Raw genomic sequence first — 22,586 nt, forward strand, 5'->3', positions numbered from 1 at the left:
GTGGACTGAAAACACGTGACGTATTTTGACACTCTTTACCTCCCCCCAGCCTGGGCAGGTGGTGGTCTCCGTGAGGTCTTTTCCCCCTGAAAGAATAAGAGTTGGAAAAGAACGCCTTCCCCGATGCATGTGATAGCATTAAGATGGCCCCAACCTGGCACGGCCTACTCCCATGCTTGGGACGTCACTTTGTTCCCCCGTTCGGGGTGCCGGGAATCTAAAAAGTTTATGACAATTTTGTGGGGCGTTGGGGAAGGGTACGTGCATTCTGTTGCAGCTTGTCCCTTTGTTTCACAACTGCCTGCCCGCACCTGCATCAGCAGCGCACGTACATGGTTCAGCGTATTGAGTGACTGAATAGGGACCCCTAGTGTCGCTTCACTCGACACAACTTTGAAGTGAGCGACAGATGGGGAACATCTAGGTTACTCTTGTAACCTCCACTCTCCTGATTTCAGTGGTAGAACTATATGTCTACTGTCACCGAATTCAGAGTAAGATCAGTCTAAGGGATGTCTTCCCAATGTAAAGTTAAGAACAACAACAACTTAATCTAGATGCCAAAAAACAAAATCACTCTCAATAAAAGTAATGAAGCTGCCTTCAAGAAAGCAGCTGATGCACATTCAATAGATGGACACCCAGTTCCTATTTTTGTTTAGCTGGATATCTACTCCAAATACTTTATTTATAATATAATAAAAACATTTTTGAAACAAATAATATATTTGAGGTTTGCAAGTCATTTATTTACAGTAACATCTGACAGTTCAGACAACTTCAGACATCAAAGCCAGCTTATGATTCAATTAAGACGCTGAATTAGTTTACTTTAAATGTTGAAATATGTTCTCAAAACAAGGTGTAAGACTGCTAAGGCTTGTTCGTTTGTGGAAATGTGGAGCCATTTGTCTATAGACATACACTGGGTTTAACAGAGCGGGATCCACCAGCAGAGAAGTGATATGTTTCCTCTCCCCCAGCACACATTATCTTTTAATAAGGCTTGCGACAGTCCTTCCCTCATGATTTAATATTGCAACACTGCACGCAAATTCCTATTTTAATATTTATAATTTCTTCCCCCGGCCCCAGCATTGTGTGGCTTTGGCAAATTTAACAAATTAAAGGCATTGAAACTGCACAGCTCTGATGGTGTGGGGTAAAAACTTGCCGAAGGCACATCTGAGAAGAGGCTTCCAATCCAGCTGTGGCTAAACAAGGCTGAAAATGGCAACAGCACCCAGCACACGCAAACCCCTGCAGTCACATAAATTCTTAAAGGAACACTTTGAGAGGAGAAACATGTCGGAAGCAATCTCTTAAGAAATCCACGTGGAAGGGGGTGGGGGTTATGAAGAGGCCTCGAGGGGGCAGGAACAGGAGGTGTGGCCATGTTGCTCTCTCGTAAGGATGACATTTCAAGGTTAGTATTACTATTACCTCCACATGTGGTGACTCAAGCCCTCGAGACTTGTACATGCTGTCTGGGAGATCACTGTTACCATAATTGTGGGAGATATTTGTATAAATGGCTTAAATGGTGATGGTGAGCGTGGGCTGAGTGTAAAATGGATGGAGGAAAGTGAAAGTGAATGCTTCAGTGATCTTCTTTACATTGGTGAGCTATTGAAGGACAGCGACAGAGAAAGTGCTAAATTGGAAAGCTTCACCTTCATGGTACAATCGAACACTGAAAATGAACATTTACAGGGCAACCGGTGGTGTGCTTCCAATTTGAAAGGTGCAGAAATATGGTTGGCCAACTGAAACAATTACAACATATCAAAACATCACGCTTGTTCTGAGCAATTGTCTATGCAAAAGGCTCATTGAATGGAAACTTCTTAATAAATTGCCTAATATGTAATTCCTGCACAAACTGTTAAATGGTAGTTATCGTTTGATTGCTGTATGCATCATTTGTGCAGACTCTTGGATTCAAATGTTCCACCACAATCAACCAAACCAAATTACGCATAAATTGTTAAATGCAGTGGAATGGAAAGATGCCATTATTAACCAAATTATGAGTTTAAGTGTGAGCTCATTAGACTTGATTAGAAACTCAGTTGGAAATTAAGCTGTTTACCAAAGATACATCAACATTAGTCTGAGACTATGATATCTAATTCCTCTATGTCTGATACAAAAGAAGCATTCCTCCTAATTTAGATTGTCTATTTAGAAATTCAAGGCTCAGAATAAGGCTTGCACATGTTTAGGTAACTTTTATGTATTGTTATTTTTAAAACATATGTAAAAAAAAAGAATAAAATATATACAGTACATACACTCACCTAAAGGATTATTAGGAACACCATACTAATACTGTATTTGACCCCCTTTTGCCTTCAGAACTGCCTTAATTCTACTTGGCATTGATTCAACAAGGTGCTGAAAGCATTCTTTAGAAATGTTGGCCCATATTGATAGGATAGCATCTTGCAGTTGATGGAGATTTGTGGGATGCACATCCAGGGCACGAAGCTCCCGTTCCACCACATCCCAAAGATGCTCTATTGGGTTGAGATCTGGTGACTGTGGGAGCCATTTTAGTACAGTGAACTCATTGTCATGTTCAAGAAACCAATTTGAAATGATTCGAGCTTTGTGACATGGTGCATTATCCTGCTGGAAGTAGCCATCAGAGGATGGGTACATGGTGGCCATAAAGGGATGGACATGGTCAGAAACAATGCTCAGGTAGGCCGTGGCATTTAAACGATGCCCAATTGGCACTAAGGGGCCTAAAGTGTGCCAAGAAAACATCCCCCACACCATTACACCACCACCACCAGCCTGCACAGTGGTAACAAGGCATGATGGATCCATGTTCTCATTCTGTTTACGCCAAATTCTGACTCTACCATCTGAATGTCTCAACAGAAATCGAGACTCATCAGACCAGGCAACATTTTTCCAGTCTTCAACTGTCCAATTTTGGTGAGCTCTTGCAAATTGTAGCCTCTTTTTCCTATTTGTAGTGGAGATGAGTGGTACCCGGTGGGGTCTTCTGCTGTTGTAGCCCATCCGCCTTGTGCGTGTTGTGGCTTCACAAATGCTTTGCTGCATACCTCGGTTGTAACGAGTGGTTATTTCAGGCAAAGTTGCTCTTCTATCAGCTTGAATCAGTCAGCACATTCTCCTCTGACCTCTAGCATCAACAAGGCATTTTTGCCCACAGGACTGCCGCATACTGGATGTTTTTCCCTTTTCACACCATTCTTTGTAAACCCTAGAAATGGTTGTGCGTGAAAATCCCAGTAACTGAGCAGATTGTGAAATACTCAGACCGGCTCGTCTGGCACCAACAACCATGCCACGCTCAAAATTGCTTAAATCACCTTTCTTTCCCATTCTGACATTCAGTTTGGAGTTCAGGAGATTGTCTTGACCAGGACCACACCCCTAAATGCATTGAAGCAACTGCCATGTGATTGGTTGATTAGATAATTGCATTAATGAGAAATTGAACAGGTGTTCCTAGTAATCCTTTAGGTGAGTGTATACTGCATATACTGGCAACCAAAAGTTTGGAATAATGTACAGATTTTGCTCTTATAGAAAGAAATTGGTACTTTTTTTCACCAAAGTGGCATTCAATTGATCACAATGTAAAATCAGGACATTAATAATGTGAAAAATTACTATTACAATTTAAAAAAATTGTATGACAGCTTTGCCGATCCTTGGAATTCTAGCAGTCAGTTTGTCCAGATACTCAGGTGACATTTCACCTCACACTTCCTGCAGCACTTGCCATAGATGTGGCTGTCTTGTCGGGCACTTCTCACCACCTTACAGTCTAGCTGATTCCACAAAAGCTCAATGATGTTTAAGATCCATAAATCTCTTTTCCAATTATCTGTTGTCCAATGTCTGTGTTTCTTTGCCCACTCTAACCTTTTCTTTTTATTTTTCTGTTTCAAAAGTGGCTTTTTCTTTTAAATTCTTCCCATAAGGCCTGCACCCCTGAGTCTTCTCTTTACTGTTTGTGTTGAGCGAGTAGAATTCAATGAAGTTGTCAGCTGAGGGAATGTGAGGCATCTATTTATCAAAATAGAGTCTCTGATGTACTTATCCTCTTGTTGAGTTTTACATCTGGCCTTCCACATTTCTTTCTGTCCTGTTAGAGACAGTTTCTTTCAGACTGTAGTCTACACCTTTGTAGGAAATCTTCAGTTTTTTTGGGCAATTTCAAGCATTGTATAGCCTTCATTCCTCAAAACAATTATTGAGTGATGAGTTTCTAGAGAAAGCTATTTCTTTTTTGCCATTTTTGACCTACAGTAATATTGACCTTAAGACATGCCAGTCTATTGCATACTCTGGCAACTCAAAAACAAACACAAAAAAAATGTTAATCTTCATTTAACAACCCATATAGCTTTCAGCTGTGTTTGATATTATGGCAAGTGATTTTCCAGTACAAAATTAGCAATTTAGCCTGATTACTCAAGGATAAGTTGTTGTAGTGATGGCTGCTGGAAATGGGGCCTGTCTAGGTTTGATCAAAAATGACTTTTTTCAAATAGCGATGATGCTGTTTTTTTTTTTTTTTTTTACATCAATAATGTTCTGACTATACTTTGTGATCAGTTGAATGCCACTTTGGTGAACTAAAATACCAATTTCCTTCAGGAAAGCAAAATCTGTACATTATTCCATGTGTGTGTATATATATACAGTATATGCATGTAAGATAAGCATATCATATAACTTTATATAAATGCCAATTTTGATACATTGCTTTTTCAGAGCTAGATATACCAACAAGCCCCCAAAACAGGTTAATAAAACATCTCAAGAAGGTTTTATGAGTATTTTACTGTCTCTGTCAAACAATCTAAACTATCTAGCTCAACCAGCATTGGCTGCTTTCCCAGTTAATGGATATTGCAATGTCCTTTCTATCTAAGAGGGCATATTAGTGTTCAGCCTCAGGCATGAAGATGCTATAGTTCCTGTTCTCTCTGCATATACAGGCTTATTTAAGACCACATTTCTTCATGGAACACCACGCAGCAGTAAAAGCCATCCAAATAAATAACATTAGGTCTCTAAGACTCTGTAAATAAATAAATAAAGATACATACTGGCTTAATGCACTGTTTAGTACATCAATTATTCCCCATTTCCTGCTGACAATTTGAGTCTAATGGAAAAAGCTGAACTATTACCAGGTAGAAACAGAAGCAGTTGGTATGATGGGTCCTCATCTTTGGGCCTAATTCTGTTGATGGGAATGACATTCAAACTAACCAAACCATTTACTCTTAGTTGTGATCCATATGTTTTATTTATTTTTAACCCCAAAATATTGTTGTGCAAAATGCAACAAAAAATATAAATTCTTGGCAATAGAATATCAATGCATTATTGTGAGATAAACGATTGCTATATTTGGAAAAATTGAACCCCACCCCCAACTAATTTAATCTTCATTCAAATACAAAGAAAGAAAATAGCTAGGTGCCCTATTCACATCCCTCTGCACAGCAGCCTCTGCAATGACCTTTGAGCAATCAGAAGGTTAATTACATACAGGATGTACTTGAGGGTTGATCTGTAGCCAAACAGGGGCACAAGGGACCGCTGAGTTGGTCAGCACAGTTTAATTAGATTTTCAAAACAAATTACAGCTTCTAATTGTGGTTAAAAAAGTAGGTCTGATGAGAGACACAATGATTGAACCCAAATAGGGTGAAAAAGAAAGCAAATACAGGTGATATCCACCGAGAGGCAGAAGCAAGTTATTGCAGTCATTTAGAGTATGTATTGTGGAGAGGGTCAGTGTCCACTGAGATATTACATGGTAACATTCATAATTATGCCATCATACTTTCAACTTGATCCTCAATGAGTGCTGAGAAATAGCAAGAGTGTTCATTCGGGCAAATTAGAGAAGCTCGAGGCTTCCAGAGGGTTACTTAAAGTTTTTCCTTCCTCAGCAACAAAATAAATGAAGCGACTGTTATTTGTAATTCATATTCAGTGGATGATTTTTCTTTTTCCTTTTCTGTTTTATTTTAAATTGTTACCATAAGTCTTCCCTCGACATGACTTAATGTGACAGATCATCAATAACTGTGCTGCGTGACTGAGGAAAAAGACCTTTGCATTGCATTTTAATTCATCCTGTGCTCCATCACTTTTAGAAAGGAGAGGAAGGCAAGCGGTCAGGACTGCTGTCTCAATATTTAACGGACCCTCCAGGGACACAGCAGCTGAATTTTTGGCTTTATCCATTTAAAGGTTTCTGCTTGTGTCCTCTGGCAGACCCTCAGAGGAAGTGTTTTTTCATTCCAGGGTCTCTCTGAGCACCTTTCTGTAAAGTTAAATTAATTCATTCTGTAATGTTTGTCCACATGTTCTTAGAAATCATATTAATTGTTCTATTGAGGATAAATAAACAACAAAAAAAATTGTATGTACACCACTTTCGAATTAATGGGTTTGGCTGTTTCAGGCCTCATCATGTGGCCATGTTCCAACATCTTGCCGAAAGCCTTCCCAGAAGAGTGGAAGCTGACATAGCAGCAAATGGAGGACCAAATCCGTATTAATGCCCATGGTTTTGAAATTAAATTTTCAACAAGCACACATTAATGTTGTGCACACATACTTTTGGCAAGCAGTGCAGCAAAATGTATGACTGAAGACCACACTGAAATTCTGAGTTTATGCTTATAAAAAAACAAGCTACTCTTTTGTAGAACCCACTGGGTTCGTGTCTAGATGGTAACCTTTGATATGCCCTAACCCAAGCCCAAGCCCTAACCCTAACCCTGATCTTGGTAGCAGGAAATGCAAATCACACATTTTGCAGAACAAGGTTTACCATCCATCACCAAAATAGAGCTACAAATATTTACTTGACCAACTCAAGGAAATTAAACAAAAGTACTGAACTTCTCATAAAAAAACTAAATGGATCAACAAAGCTTTCCAAGACAACCTTGCTAGTGGACCAGTAACAAAGTGTTGGAAGTTGTAAAGAACTCTCTGTGGATTGCTCATTTTTTGCTACTTACTGGGACTACAGCCCATGAACGAGGCTGTATCCAACCCACAATTGACAGGCCATGTCTGCTCATTATGCTCCTGTGGTGTGGCCATGTTAAGTAATTGCTGAATTTCTGGTCAATGCTTCAAGGAACATATGTTCCGCTCCACGCCATGAGATTCCTAGCAGGATGCTACAGTAGCTACCAGCCATGATTATTATGACTTATTTGACGAAGGGACTTGAAGGAATCCACAATGACTTACAGCGTAAATAATAGGACATTTTTGAAAAAAAAAAAACCCCCCAACCAACACACTCCAAAGACCTGAAAACTTGAGTCCTTCTATAATTTCTGCCTCCCTGTGTTTATGTCCTAAAGTAAATCCAATTAAGCCTGGTAATTCTTGGAAGACGCTGGACAAGTTAAGAAAGTTTTGCAATAATTCAGCAAAAATGCAGTGCTTTGTTTCCATCCCTTTAATTTCTGGCCTTGGCTAATGATCCTAAATCCAGATCCTCCCTAAAATGGATGAATTTCTGCCGGGGTTCTGGGTTGCGGCAGGGTGCTTTCATGCTGATTATGAAAAGTGAGCTATAAATATTTTAAAATTCTCCACATCTCTAGTATTTTAGTCAACCTTTCAGCCTCATAAGGTCATAGCTAATTTGCAAGCCATAAAAATGCATTTGGCAGATTTAACTGGGATGGGAGACACACTGATGACATCGTCTGGGCCTCATGCTTCTTCAGGGAAGAGATATTATTCCCATTAAGCCTGGCAGAATGGCAAGGCAAGAAATTCGCTGCTGGTATGCCCCCATTGATCGCAGGGAGGAGGATGAGCTGCTGATCCATTAAGTGAAATAAGCTCTGATAACACCATAGACTTTCAGCACTACAAACTCAAAGATAAATTCTGATCAATGGAAGGTGGGTGTGCAGCAGTGTTTTTATTTTTTATTTTATACAAATATCTGTTTGCATTAAGCAGTTGAAACAGGTTTTATTTAAACACAATACGTATATTTATACAGTATGTTACAAGATCTGCTTCAGGATAAAAAAACAGCTGGGAACTACAAGTCAGAGCCTGTCAACAAGCAGGTTACTCTGATACATACAGTAGCTTACATACACAAAATCCCATGTATATGCCAGGTTATGCTGAAATGTATATGGCTAGCCCACTAATCTACATTCAAAGATCCCACTAAATCAAAATATGTCTGTTCATGTCATCTATATGCTAGTGTACTTCTTCTTTTTTAAAACTTCACAAAATGAACTTTTATCTGGTAAATGTATTTAAAATTTTCAGTCATTCTCATTCAGATGTATAGAGGACAAACCAAAAGTATAAATGACTCATCTTGCACTGCACGGATTTTGGTCTAATTAAATGCTATCTAAAATGAGATTGTCCCTCCCCCTAATACAACCTGCCAAGCAAGCAGTGCTGGGTAGTAATGGTTTACATGTAATCTGTGTTATGTAATCAGATTACAAATTTAAAATTCTTGTAATTGGATTAAATTACATTTTAATATACTCATAATCGGACTACAGTTACTTTTACATGATAGGATTACATAATCATTCTCTTTTTTCAATCTTTTACATTTTTCATGGCTGATATAGGTTCAATAAGAGTGGCCTATCTCAGCATTTAACCCTCTGTGGTCGACAGACGCGCCGAAAATTAAAATTTAAAACAAATATTATCCTGCAATGTAATCTGTATGAAACAAAGCAATGTACAGTTTCTCCTGGCTTAGTGAATTAGCTCTAATTTGATCACACCCACCATTCGATCACACCCACCAGCACAGTGCGCTATTCATACGCTAATGTGGTGAGAAGATCAATGCAAATGGTAAACGCCTCTGACTGTGCCTTAAAAACAAAGTTCATAAATTTTTCTGTGCGTTTGAAAGACAGCAAGATACACAAGTGAGAAAACTCCTGGATAGTGATGAAGAGTTACAATTTTCCTCAGAAGAAGAGCGGGACTCCAATGAACTTTGTATTTTGAAGAGAGACTTGATCCAGCCGAGGATACAATTTCGGACGAATAAATCATTTAGTTTTCATTAGTTGACATGCTATTTTATATAAACATGTACATATTTTACTAGTGGGACTGTTTCCAGACTTGCCAGCTAGGATTCAGAGTTTTGACATTTGAAATATGACTCCTAAAAAGCAAGTTTTAGTTATATTTAAATGCTGTTTCTGCTAAAACAGGTATTTAAATTGTATGCTGTATAATATAAATATGATGTGTAATATGATATAAAAATAATATGAATGTTTAGATTATATTTTAACTAGTGTTTATGCTGCCTCATTATTATCAACAAAGCTTGTGCTGGCAAATATGTGTTCAGGTTAAATTAGTAAATTACACTTTAAATATGTCCATATTAGAAAATCACCATCTTATAATGATTTCTGAAGGATCATGTGACATTGAAGACTGCAATAATGCTGCTGAAAATTCAGCTTTGATCATAAATTGCATTTTACAATGTATTCAAATAGAAAATTGTTTACAATATCACTGTTTTACTGTATTTTTTATCAAATAAATTCAGTGTTGGTGAGCAGAAGAGACTTCTTTTAAATGTTAGTGTAGGTCTAAAATTAAGTACAGTCTTTATGTAAAGAAAATGTATAGTCATTACTTCTTTTAACTTAAAACTTGATTTTGATCATTAAGTCTCCTAACATTTTCTTTCTGTCACATTCCTCATTGATAGGCCTAGGGGAGGGTCTTTTGTCGCCTCAGGTTTGAATTACAATCAATATTCATTATAGTTCATGCCTCCTCGCATATGACCTTTCTAACACTAAAATTGTCTTACAAAAGTTAAATTACTATATTGTTTTGTATGAATGAGTGATCAGGATGGTTTTCACAAAATTTTGTAGCAAAACCTCTAGGCTACAAGACCCAGTTCTCAAAAGGCTTGTGGACAAATGTTTAGTATGTGTTATATGGCCTTATTTCAATGACTTAAAAATTTAGTTTTTTCAAAAACCATGCATAAATGTTATTTTCTCAAAAATACAAACATGTACACACATGTTGCTCACATATTATTGTATCCCAGTTTGTGCTGAATACAGGGTTATCAGGCTTTAGCCATTAATGTGTTTTTAAGCAACTGAAAAAAGCACAAGTGTCAAGGCATGTCAAAACTTCTCCAGGGCCCAAAACACCCTCAGACCCCAGAGGGTTAACCACTGGATCCATAGTGATAATTCATTTTTAAGGATACAGCAGGCAAAAACATCACTGTGCAATGTAAACTCTGGCTTCCAAAATGCAAACGATTTTTCATCAAATCTTTAGAAGCATTTGGAGGAATGGTTTCATATTTTTTTAAACTTTACATCGCAAATCTAAACAACTCAAAAAAATATTTTTAACTATCAAACACATCAAAATGCACCATTTAATGTCATTTCATAATCAATTGGATTTGCGCCGCAAAGTTACTTTTAGTTTCTTAAATTGCTTTTGTAGTCAGCTTCACAACGTAAATGAATGCACCTTTGGTGTAGTGATAACTTTAACTGGTCTGATCTCTTACTACACATGGATGCAATCATTTATCTGAAATTGTGCACCACGATTAAACCACGCAGAATTACGTTGAAAGTAATACAACATTAATCGAATTATTTCACCCCAAAAATTGCATCTACAAATTATGTTACGACTGCATTTTTGTCATGTAATTTGTAAACAGTACCTAATTACATTTCACAAGTAATATTCCCAGCACTGGTAGCAAGTTATGGTTTATTGCTATGACATGAATACAACTTATTGGTTCTTCAATATTTATTTCCCAAACATCCTGTTTTAACAGGCTTGAGGAGTAACAGAATACTTGTAACTTGTGTAACTGTAATATATTAAACATAAAAACCCATCATATTCAGATTACAGTTACATTTGTGAATAAAAATTGGGATTACAAGCAAGTTTTCATGTATAACAAAAGAAACAAAAGATCCTCCTGACATAAAATTATATAGATTGCTGCTTTCTTTAGAGTGGCACAGATATGATCAGATGTGCACTCGATATCTCTTCTGGTTCTCTCGTGACTCACATGAATCAGGTGCTATATACTGTTGCATGTGCAAAATAACAACTATTTCACATCAACACTGTACTCTCTACGTTAATGAGGTCAAACCATTAAAAGAGCTGTTTCATTGTGATGGGACAGGACACCTATACTGACAAAACTTCTCATTGACTGTCACTTCTCATTTCCATCATAACTTCATTTGAAACTTCAGTTTAAATTGTTCTCTGAAATGCTTTCGTGATGTAATAACAACTACCATAGGGACAGCATTTATTTTTTATTTGTAAAAAAAAAAAATCTAAATTGTACACAAGTAACAAATTAATAATAATTTTATTTTTTACAGGGAAAAAGTGCAGTGGATAATTATAGTATCTTATTTTGAAACGTATTATAAATGTATTGTTGAGGACAGTTCAAACGTCTATGCGAGGGAAAAACTCAAATGTATTATTTAAAATCTAAAAAAGTAAATAAAGACACACTAAAAGGTTTGATCTATTCTTTAAATCTTTTTCATTTTTTTTGGTATGCCTTTATTTTTACCTTTAATTATGCCTTTAACATAACCATACAGAAGAATCACCCATAAACATTAGCTGGTAAGGTTGGGCTGAGTATCGTGAGCAAGCAATGGAAAGGCACTGGAGGCACTGCATTAATAATAATAATTATTACAAAGATGAAGATAGCATGCGGTCAACCTATTGCAGCCAGAAGTTAATGAATGGTGCCAATTAGTCTACACGCTAACTGCAATACATGGGACAATTACATTTCGCAGTGTTTTTGAATCTGAGGTATATCCTGTCAGACTGTTTAATGTTAACCAAGACTGTGCATCTGTTCTAATGATATTCGCTTGATGAGAAAATAAAAATATTTCTGTAGCAGATAGAGGACTCACCTGATATGTTTTAAGTTTAAAGTTGTTCTGAGGAGGCAGTATCCCTGTTTTTCATGGTTTTAATGTTTTTATTTTGAATTTATTAATAATAATGCTACATCACTCATAACATTATTCAAACACAGTTTGTTTTCATTAAGAAGGCATAATTAAACGTCTTCGAGATCATATTGCATATGCATTTATATATATATATATATATATATATATATATTATATATATATATATATATATATATATATATATATATATATATATATATATATTTATCTGAGCTAATAATATAGATACAATACACTTTTTTTAACAACTATTATATAGAAACCCATGGAGCCCTCACAAATGCAGGGCTTAAAAAATGCGGCTTGAAAATACGTGGACGTTCCAATGACCTTACAGTAAATCTACAGGGAGTGTGAATTTTAGTTACACCTTATAAATCAAATGATCTATATTTAACTGAGGCATTCATATACAAGATACAAAACAGACCCTGATAACCCTGAAGCTAAGGTTGCAGAGCAAGGATCTATAGAACGGTCACATCACAGTTATGCCTCCAGACTTGGCATCTAACCACATAGGCTAGGGTAGTATGACACTTCCAGCGAATAAGCGGAACAGAACTGAGGGAAATTGTTGTGAAATCCTTCTATAGATGCACTACCATCCCCAAAGGATAGAGAATAATCAAGGTGACCAATCACTGTTGCATCTAAAACACAAAAATAATCTTTCACCTGGTTCATTCAAGCAGATGGTCACCTTGATGAATGAAAATTCTGCCAATATTTTCTTACTCTTACATTGTTCCAAACTCTTAAGGAATATTCAGACCACACACACCCTTGCACAAAAACAAGCTAGATGCAACAAATGAAATAGAACGCAGGTGTCTCGAGATTTGTAAGTTATAATTTTGTTTTTTTAGTTGACACAACATTCTAAACATATTTTTGCCCTTTATGGAACTTTCATTGTATGAAAAACAGCTGCATGAAGATCCTTCAAAATTCTCATTTTGTGCTCCACAGAAAAAAATAACAGAATCTGATTTTTGAATGACAAGAGGGTAAGTAAATAATGACAGAAGTTTCATTTTTGGGTGGACTATTCCTTTCATATAGAAGTGTGGAATGAAGAGAAGGACGCAGACCACACACACACACACACACACACACACACACCTTTCATGGCAAAGGTAAATGTACACGGGTAAGATGATAAAGAACATAAGTGGAGGGATATGGGGGAAAAGATACAACCTAAACAAGGAGACGCAAAGGTGAAGAGTGACCATAGGGTACTAAAATGCTCCTATCCAGATGTAGCCTGGATATGTCCTTGGAGCTGCAGACCTCAGACTGTGAAAACTGGCTTGGGGCAAAAGAAAAAGAGATAAAGGGAGGTGTGTGATGGAGATGATGAGGAAACAGAGGAAGGGAGGTGGGGTTGTACAGTACCTCTCTTACCGGTGACAGCAGGAATGAGGATCTTGGAGTCTAAGGGACCTGTAGTGTCTGGGAGGGTGGGTGCAGGGGGAGTTGTGGATGGTGACGGTGTGGTGGGGGCATCTGTCGTACGCAACAAACACCAATGATGACAAACACGTAATCAGGAATGGACAAACAAAAAGACAAAACAACAATGACAAGGGGAAGAAAACATTAACATACCAATGGAAAAAAAAAGAAACACAATAGTTATATGCTGACAGCACTATGAAAAAAACTCATTCAACAATGTACACATGAATAAAGTATTGAAATAAACAACAACAGATCTAGTGCACCTGACACTCAGAAAAATGTATGTCTTTGTTTACCGATAATGGAAGTTTGGTTTGTGTACAATATATCAAGCCGTTCAGGATGATATCAAAGTGACAGTTTTGTACAAATTAAAAAAAAAAAAAGGCAAGCATACAGGGAGAAAAGAATCACTATTTGATGAACCATCAAAGGCAGTCCGTTAAGCCGACACAATTCTGGGTTACAGTGAGGCACTTACAATGGAAGTAAATGGGGCCAATGTGTGAATGTTAAAATAATCTGTTTCAAGGGTAAAGCCACAAGATGTAAACAATATATGTGTAAACATGATTTTTGTGTGAAACAGTTGCTTACAAATCTTTTCTGTGTGAAGATATAGCCAATAATACAACTTTTTTGCCATGACTAAGTAGCACTGTAAACCCTAAAACCCTAACATTCAAACCTGTGTTGGTGCTGCCGCTGAGCTGGAGAGAGTAGTTATCATGTATAGGTATGAAACAGCTTCATAAACAGTCTTTTCTAGTCCTGGACTTACAGCCCAAGTGAGTGTTCATGTCTGTGTTTACAGCAATTTCACTGTCTGCTTGATTCAAATGAGGATGAATGTATACACATAGATGTGTGCACACTGCCAGAGCTGTTTGAGAACACTACCATGCTGCTTTTGTGGGGGTGGGTAGGATCGTTAAATAAAAAAATAACGATTTCGTAACATTCTAAAAGCTCTTTATTCCGTAGATACTACAAGCTAGTCAGTGTATTCAGTAGGTTGCTTCAGAGGCATATGGTATTGTAAGTATTACATACAACAATGCAACAATATTAAAACAATGCATTGACATAAAAAAGGAAATTTACTTTTGATACTTAAGTATGTTTAAAACCAAGTACTTCTGTACTTTTACTGAAGTAAAAATATGTACAAATTTCACTTGTAATGGAGTAATGTTTGACCAGTAGTATCTGTACTTTCACTCAAGTAATGGAGTTGTGTACTTTGTCCACCTCTGCCTAAAACGACTAAAAAAACTTGAATTTAAACAACTTTACAGCTCAAATAATACACAAGTTTTAACAGAAGAATGAATGTAAGTGCTTTTATAAAATACAAGCTTCACATTTCTGCCTTTTAACCCTCCAAAAATTGGCCCCATTCACTTCCATTGTAATTGTCTCACTGTAATCTTTGTGGACAAAATAATATATATATATATTTTTTTGTGGTAATGGAAATTATGCCTAAAATGCAGACGATTGAGCTTATTAATAATTAATTTGCAAAACCAAAGTTCACACCATTCAGCATTAATCTCATATAACTTCAATGTGCAATTCAAATGTATACTCTTAAAAATGGCAGCTATCATTCAAGCCTCTTAATCGTAATTATAGTTCCACAGTCAGCTTAAAACTGGCAGCCATTTTGCATGCATAAAGTACATTAAGTACAGTGATAAAGACAGGAGAGGAGAGTTGGACTCAAGTTGATAAGATATCTCACCAGTCTGCCATTGCGATAATAGACTCAAGTAGACAAGCAGCTGATAGCTGGATTACTTTTAGGATTCTGGATTAGCTCAGACCTCATGTTCCAGTAGCATACATTAATAAACAGCAGCTCAAAGCTCAAGTAAAAGGCAAGATTTTTTGTCCACTTAATTGTCTACCAGACAAAATAATAATAATAATAAAAAATATATAAGAATAATATCTAAGATTAGGAGTTTGTTGAAATCTCTAATCCTAATAGTGATAATGTAATAATAGTAATGCTTACCTTACTAGAAGAGGTAAATGTTTTGATTTCAAAATACAAATGTATTAGTTATGTTGTACTTCACCATGCAGAGAAATGTTTACAAATCTGCCATCTGTCCGGAAATGAATCAAATCATTTCTCATATCTTCCTAATAATACAATCTCATGTGTAATCACTTGCTTTTGTAAAAAGATCAGCCATGTATATACTGTATGTTAAACATATACATACTGTATGTTTGAAAAGCCTAAATATATTGATAAAGATATTGACAGAGAAATGATTTTCTTTTAAAAATGACAGCTTATGGAACTATTCAGCATGTTGGGAGGTATATGGTATATGTTAGTGTTATAACCTGTTCAAATAGTCTAGATACTATTGGCTTGCTCTAATATTTTATTTGAATGTCATGGCCCAGTTTTAATTAAGTGTGAGAATTGAAAATAATATTGACTGTACCTCTCTCAAGACTCCTACAGAACCCTACTGACATGGCAGTCCCTGCCAGGAATACCAACTGGCTGCATAATGAATGAGAAAAATCATTGCGTTTCCAATTGTTACAATAAAAGAAAGATGATGAGGTAATGAAGGACAGCAGCCATTATATTTTTCAGATTTTTGTGCTAATCACCGATGGAAGGACAGTATCATGTTTTGCCATTTAAAAAAAGGCAGTAATGAATTCATACAAGGTGCTTTATATTTGTGACGCCCAATTAGCTTTTTATTCCTACAGAGAAGATGTCAGTTTTATAGCATCAACATCATTAAGAGCTTTGGTTCGCCTTGTTGTTACAGTGTCTTGACATTTCAATGAGCCAGTGACTGGACCCCTACATTCCACCATAACGGCTAATTAAATCTTCTTAAGATGCTCTGTGAGAAGAGTCAAATACCGAGATCAAAAGAGAAAGAAAGTGATAGAGAAAGCAAAGAAACTTCTGGAACCCAAAGAAGCATTTTGGAACCCGGAGGGTTTTAAAGTCAAGGGGGGGGGGTGCTTCTTCAACTTTGTACCCACTGTCATAACCATTATGAGCCTGTGATCATATCCACACAGCTGCCGTTGATGACACAGACAACAGATGTGGACACAGCGTAGCCTCTGATCATCAGGGTGTGGAGAGACTCATCATGCTTTGCTGTTATGTGCTAAGTGAGGAGTGGACCTCATTGACTTCATATGAAGTCACAACTGGACACAGGGAAGATCTGTGGCTTGTAGCATAGCTGCACATCTTTTGTGTAATATTTGAGCCATAGTGGTGATTACACCTTGCTATGTGGTTTCTAGGGTGTCCTGAGTGGATACTAACTGGCCCAAAACGTTTTGCTATTCTGGGACCTAGTTATGGTTCATGTCTAGTGAGATTTTCTGCCATTCTTATTGTCCACCTGTCAAAAGTCATCCATCTAATTGCTTATAAAAGTAATAGCACACCTTTCATCAACAAGCCACATGGATTGAGGTAACATTTATGTCTGTAGCACAAAAGGTGCAGGAGTTACATGCCAGAGTTTAATATTTAGGATTAACAAATGGCTTTATAACAATAATAGAGATGCTTACCATTGATAGCACCACTACCTAAGCTTAGATTTTTGTTTTGTGGCAACAAACATTGCAGGGCATTGCAGCTTTCAAAGGCGTCAAAATAAAATGCAGGGTAGATGCATAGATTTGATTAGCAGACAGCTGCAAGGGCTCTGTTAGCATGCCAGACATGTTAATGTAATCTGTCTGTCACTCACCATAAACAAACAGCACATATTCAGCGTGATTGGTGCCCAGGTGATTGGTGGCTTCGCAGCGGTAGGTGCCGTTGTCTGTTTTGTTCAGTGACATGAAGGTGAGCTCTCTTCCTTCAACAATCATGCGGTCCAGGTCTGGTAGTTCTCTGCCATCTTTGGTCCAAAGCACTGGGTCTGGACTGATGAAACAACACATTTCAAAGTTTATTTCCCCCTAATGCTAATAGAAATAAAAAGTGTCATGCTAAAGACTGCTAAAAACCAATAGCAATGGATTTGTAAACACTAGTGTTTTTCAATTAGATTATAAGAGTCCACATGAAATGGAATTCACGACCCATTTTAATTGCATAATATATTTCTGCATGAACCACTGATGAATTGTGCCCAATAATACCAGGAACAACAAGAATGTATTATGATTTTATGTTGATTTTAAACTCAGACTTCAAACAATTTGAACAACTAACATTTATTGAAGATTACAACCTTGTCTGGGAACTATTGGAAACTATTGGCCTTTATATATTTTAAGTAAAATTGTACCAGTAGCTAAGGTCTTCTTAAACATGTCTTCCATGTGAATTTATGGTTAAATATTCATAGCTATTTAATTTCAACCGGATCACATTTATGAGTCATCACATTAATACAAGCATGTGGTTAGAAGTCACTAGCCGTAGGCCTGCCCACAGGGCGATTTCCACCAGGTGCAATAAAGATATGCAACACATTTTCCCAAAGCTCTCTGCAAACATTATAATTCAGCGAGATGCTGATAATTTGCAAATGCTTACGAGGGGTTTCCTTTAGATACACATTCCAGTTTAAGGTACTGCCCCTCCTGTGGGATGGGTAACGAGTGTTTGATCTCAACACGGGGAGCATCTATGACAGAGACAGAGAGAGACAAACAATGAAATATTGTTTTAGACAACAGCATCCAAGCAGAGGAATAACAATCTATGGAGATCAAAGAAAGCGATGTGAAATGTGATCAGGCTCAAAAGCTCCATTGTTCAGTATTTCAGTAGATTTATTAAATCTCATAGCTTTAAGAGAAACTATAATGGACAAATTAATTTTGTCTGTAATATTGAGCTTCTTGATTTTTGCATCAGGTCACCATATTCTTTTTATAAACGATTTAAAAAGTGCCCAAATTACTTTGGATAAATAACTTTATTGTAGCATAAACAAAAATCTGATATACAGCCATTTAAAATTATAACATAACTTTTTACATATTTTAGTTAATATAGTTGGCCTATTTTGCCTATTCAAATTCCACAATGATTTGGGAAAATATATGTTGCATTATGATGCATATGTACAAATATGTGTTATTATATCAGTGAAAACCATTCATTAACATACATATTATATATGTGTTCTACATACTGTATATTGCCATATATCAGATTTCTGTAATGTTGACATTAGTTAAGCAATAGTTAACATGAACTAACCATTTATAAAGCATTTGTTAATATTGGTTAATGCTTGTTAATAAAAATACAATTGTTCAGTGTTATTTCATAATGCATTAACTTATGTTAACAAATAAAACACTTGAATTTAAAAATGTTTTTAGAAATTGTACTCATCCTTTAAAATAGTAAAGGTGATGAAATTCAAAATTTCTGAATAAAGTTTTTTTTAAATGTTACCAAAATTGTATTATTTTTGGTTTTAAAATATTTTTTCAGTTCACACAGTACAAGTCAAACACTGTGTCTGCATTGCTAGCAATATGCCAGTTTCGACATGTTTATTTTGGGCTGTCTCAAAGAAAATATGAATATAATTTGAATTTCTTTTCATCACTGATGTATCTGTAAAATTATGACATCATCTAGCTAGCAAAAATAAAATACACAAAATGATTTACTGTCAACATGTTTTGCCTCATTGTTTTTTCCTCCCAGTAGAATCTTAAAACAACATTTCTGTCTAGAATCCTAATGATGCTCTTTCACATACAAAAACACTTAATATTGTCCACTGCTGTCAAGGTCCAAAGAGGAAAAAAAAATCATCATTAAAATACCATAAATGTAGTCCATATCTAAGCTTTTCTATGGCCCCAGAATGACTGGAATATAATGCATGAGTCATATGGACTGTTGTGATGTCTTTATACTGAACCTTTAGTAGTGCTTTGTCCTTTATGAAGCTTGACTGCTCCTGCTCACTATCAACTGTTTGGAATAAAGGTGCTTAAAACATCTATTTTTATGTTCCAAGAAAAAGTAACAGCATGAAGGGTTTGAACAACATAACGGAGAGTAAATGAGTGGTAGTTTTAGGTGAACTACTTTAACTGGGGGTTCGTTTTTTGAGCACAGACTTGACAAGGACATGCTCAAAATAAAACGGTCTCTTATTAAAAGAAAACATCATGGTTACTGTTGTAACCTCCGTTCCCCGAGGGAAGGAATGAGACATTGTATCAAATGAAGTGACACAAGGGGTCTTCCTGGGATGACAAACGTACCTCTGAACCTGAGAAAAGGCCAATGTCAAGTTGGCAGACAGAATTTGCATGATGCTGAAGACTACTCTGTTAATGTTTTCACATTCACAATTGAGCACGCTAAAAATTTAACTTTTTTTTAAACCTATGTGTTATTCTTGCAACAACTTAATGACAGCTAGACGGCGATGCATAATGGACTGCAACAGAACAGCAACAAGGATATCAATTATTGGGGGGACAATCTGGCCATATCTGATTATTGGAGGGGACATGTCCCCCTGAATGCATATTGTGGTTATGGTCCTGGTTTAACCCAGATCTGTAGTTTGTGTATGTAAAAATTATAATATTTAAGCAATTAAAATATGAATCAGATTTTCATGAAGTGTTTGGATGTACTGTACATTAATGATCTGTTTCAATCAAATAAAGATTATGTCCTCAATGAAAGCAGTTCTAAAGAGTTATCTTACTTTGCAAACTGTTACTTTGCTATTACTTGATAAACAATTCAATAATACTGTTTCAGAATGTAATATCGTTAGTACAAAAATGGGCTTGTATTATGGAATATGCATTTGAGCATCATTGGATGATGGCTTGAGTTGCAGCACAACTACACTTACAATGGACCTCCAACACCTCAGTGGTCTGCTGTGGGGTGGCAATCAGTGCCACATGGTCCACTCGACAAGTGTAGGCCACACCGTCATCATTCCGATCCACCTGGAGCCTCAGGGAACTCTTCACAGTGAACGTCTTGCCACTGACATTCACCTCTTTGGCACCTGAGAGAGGCATATTTGAAAGGTTTATACATCTATGGCATAGCAAAGATGTTTGTCATATTCATCATCAGGGTTTGAAATATTTTTTTTGGCTCACCGGTCACTGTGGCTAGTAGTTTTCCAACGTCACTAGCTGCTCAGCATTTTCACTAGCCAAAATCAATAACCACACAAAAAGTGATAAATGAAACTGGAGACTCTAACTGCATGCATTCATGTTTGAAACTTGTTTGTCATGTGTTTTAGAGCTTCATATAATTACAGTCACTGTTACAGTGATAATTTAAAGAGGTGAGTGTAGTGGTTCCTGAAAGATGCACCACCCTTTTTTAAGACTTTATGTTTCAATAGAAAACTTTAGGTGAAGTGAAGACAGAGTTGAGTAGCATTCATTATTTTCAGGCACTGACACACATCACTGTGTTTGGAATCTTTTCTCACATTCAAAACAGGATAAAACTTGTAAAAGTAAAAGTGTGACTGTATTGTAAAAGATTTGTAAGGAAAACTAAAAATATAGATCGGATTCTTGTTTTACTGCACTTAAAGAGATAAACTGTCTCCAAAAAGAAAATTCTGTCATCATTTGCTCACCCTCATGTCTTTCCAAACCCATTACTACACATATCTCATGTTATATGGACAACCTTTATGATAATTGTGTGATGCCTCTGTGCCCAATTTAAAACTGGAAACCTTTACTGGCAAGTACATTTTTACATACTAGTCGATTGTGTGTGTGTGTTCCAAAGAAGAAAGAAAATCAGACATGAAATGACATGAGATAAATAATGACAGAAATATATATATTTTTTAGGTGAACTGTTCTTATATTGACTTGAATTCTCGGGGCAAATAAAGCAGGAATTAGTTTATATCATGTTTTCTAACTAAGGCATGTAAGTTCATCTGTTTAGCTGGGAAATTCTCATTAAATATGTTAATTCAATAACATTTCTTCTATGCATTAGCTCTGATGTATAGTATTATGTTTGTCACATTTATCAGACTAAAACAGCTCCCCGTACTCCAATGACGCTTGAAAACTCCATTCGTTGAACAACAGATTGTGTTTTGTTTTGTTCTGGTTGTTTCAATGTGCTAATGGATTCTAAGTTTAAAAGCTTATGCTGCACACACTGCTGTCTAGTAACACTTACAATACAAATTCAGGGCAATTAATTTACAACATCTCTAAAAGCTCAACAAATATTTCACAATTGTCATCAAAATGATATCAGTGCCTCTGTAAGAATGCATAGTAAATTACCATTTTACTTGTGTTGGATAGGGGTTCTAATGAATATAGGGAACAAAGAACATGCTCAATTTATGCATCAGCAGGGAAAATATGAACGTCTAGGTTACGGATGTAACCTCCGTTCCCTGATGGAGGGAACGAGACGTTGTGTCGGAGAAGTGACACTAGGGGTCTCTCTTGAGCGCCGAATATGCCTCTGATCCATTGAAAAATTGACTGATTAGGACGTGTTTGTCTCGAACTAACGGGAGAAACCGCCGCAGGGCAAAGAAGACAGTCAACAACTCTAGGCAATTGATATGCCAGCGCAGCGGGGCCCCTCTCCAACGGCCCGCGGCTGCGTGCCCTTTGTACACGGCGCCCCAACCCAATCTGGAGGCGTCGATAGTGACCAGGACGCGTCGGGACACCTGCTGCAGGGGCACTCCTGCCCGTAGAAAGCAGAGGTCTGTCCAGGGTTGTAGTGTTTTTCGGCAGGCGTGGGTGATTGTCACACGGTGCGTGCCGTGGCGCCATGCTCGTCTCGGGACTCGAGTCTGAAGCCAGTGCTGAATTGGTCTCATATGCATCAACCCCAGCGGCGTGGTCGCGGCGGAGGGTGCTATATGCCCCAGGAGCCTCTGGAAGAGTTTTAAAGGGACCGTTGTGCCTGGCCTGAATTTGGCGAGGCATTTCAGCACCGACTGCGCACGCTCGTTGGTGAGACGTGCGGACATTGAGACTGAGTCTAACTCCATG

The 22,586-nt window shown here is 37.0% G+C and overlaps 1 protein-coding gene across 2 annotated transcripts in view; it reads right to left on the reverse strand.

The window, feature by feature from the left end:
• LOC127635447 (cell adhesion molecule 2-like) overlaps nucleotides 1-22,586 on the reverse strand; it is a 558,530-nt gene that overhangs the window by 5,943 nt on the left and 530,001 nt on the right. Inside the window, exons 7-10 of one of the 2 annotated variants that reach the window (XM_052115509.1) lie at nucleotides 20,426-20,587; nucleotides 18,118-18,208; nucleotides 17,321-17,499; nucleotides 13,491-13,601 (exon numbers count right to left, since the gene is read on the reverse strand). In XM_052115509.1, coding sequence (XP_051971469.1) covers nucleotides 13,491-13,601; nucleotides 17,321-17,499; nucleotides 18,118-18,208; nucleotides 20,426-20,587 — 543 coding nt within the window. The remainder of the gene's footprint in view (nucleotides 1-13,490; nucleotides 13,602-17,320; nucleotides 17,500-18,117; nucleotides 18,209-20,425; nucleotides 20,588-22,586) is intronic. The other variant, XM_052115510.1, reaches the window with a different exon arrangement.

This window comes from Xyrauchen texanus, chromosome 43 (assembly GCF_025860055.1).
Source record: "Xyrauchen texanus isolate HMW12.3.18 chromosome 43, RBS_HiC_50CHRs, whole genome shotgun sequence".
NCBI lineage: Eukaryota > Metazoa > Chordata > Actinopteri > Cypriniformes > Catostomidae > Xyrauchen > Xyrauchen texanus.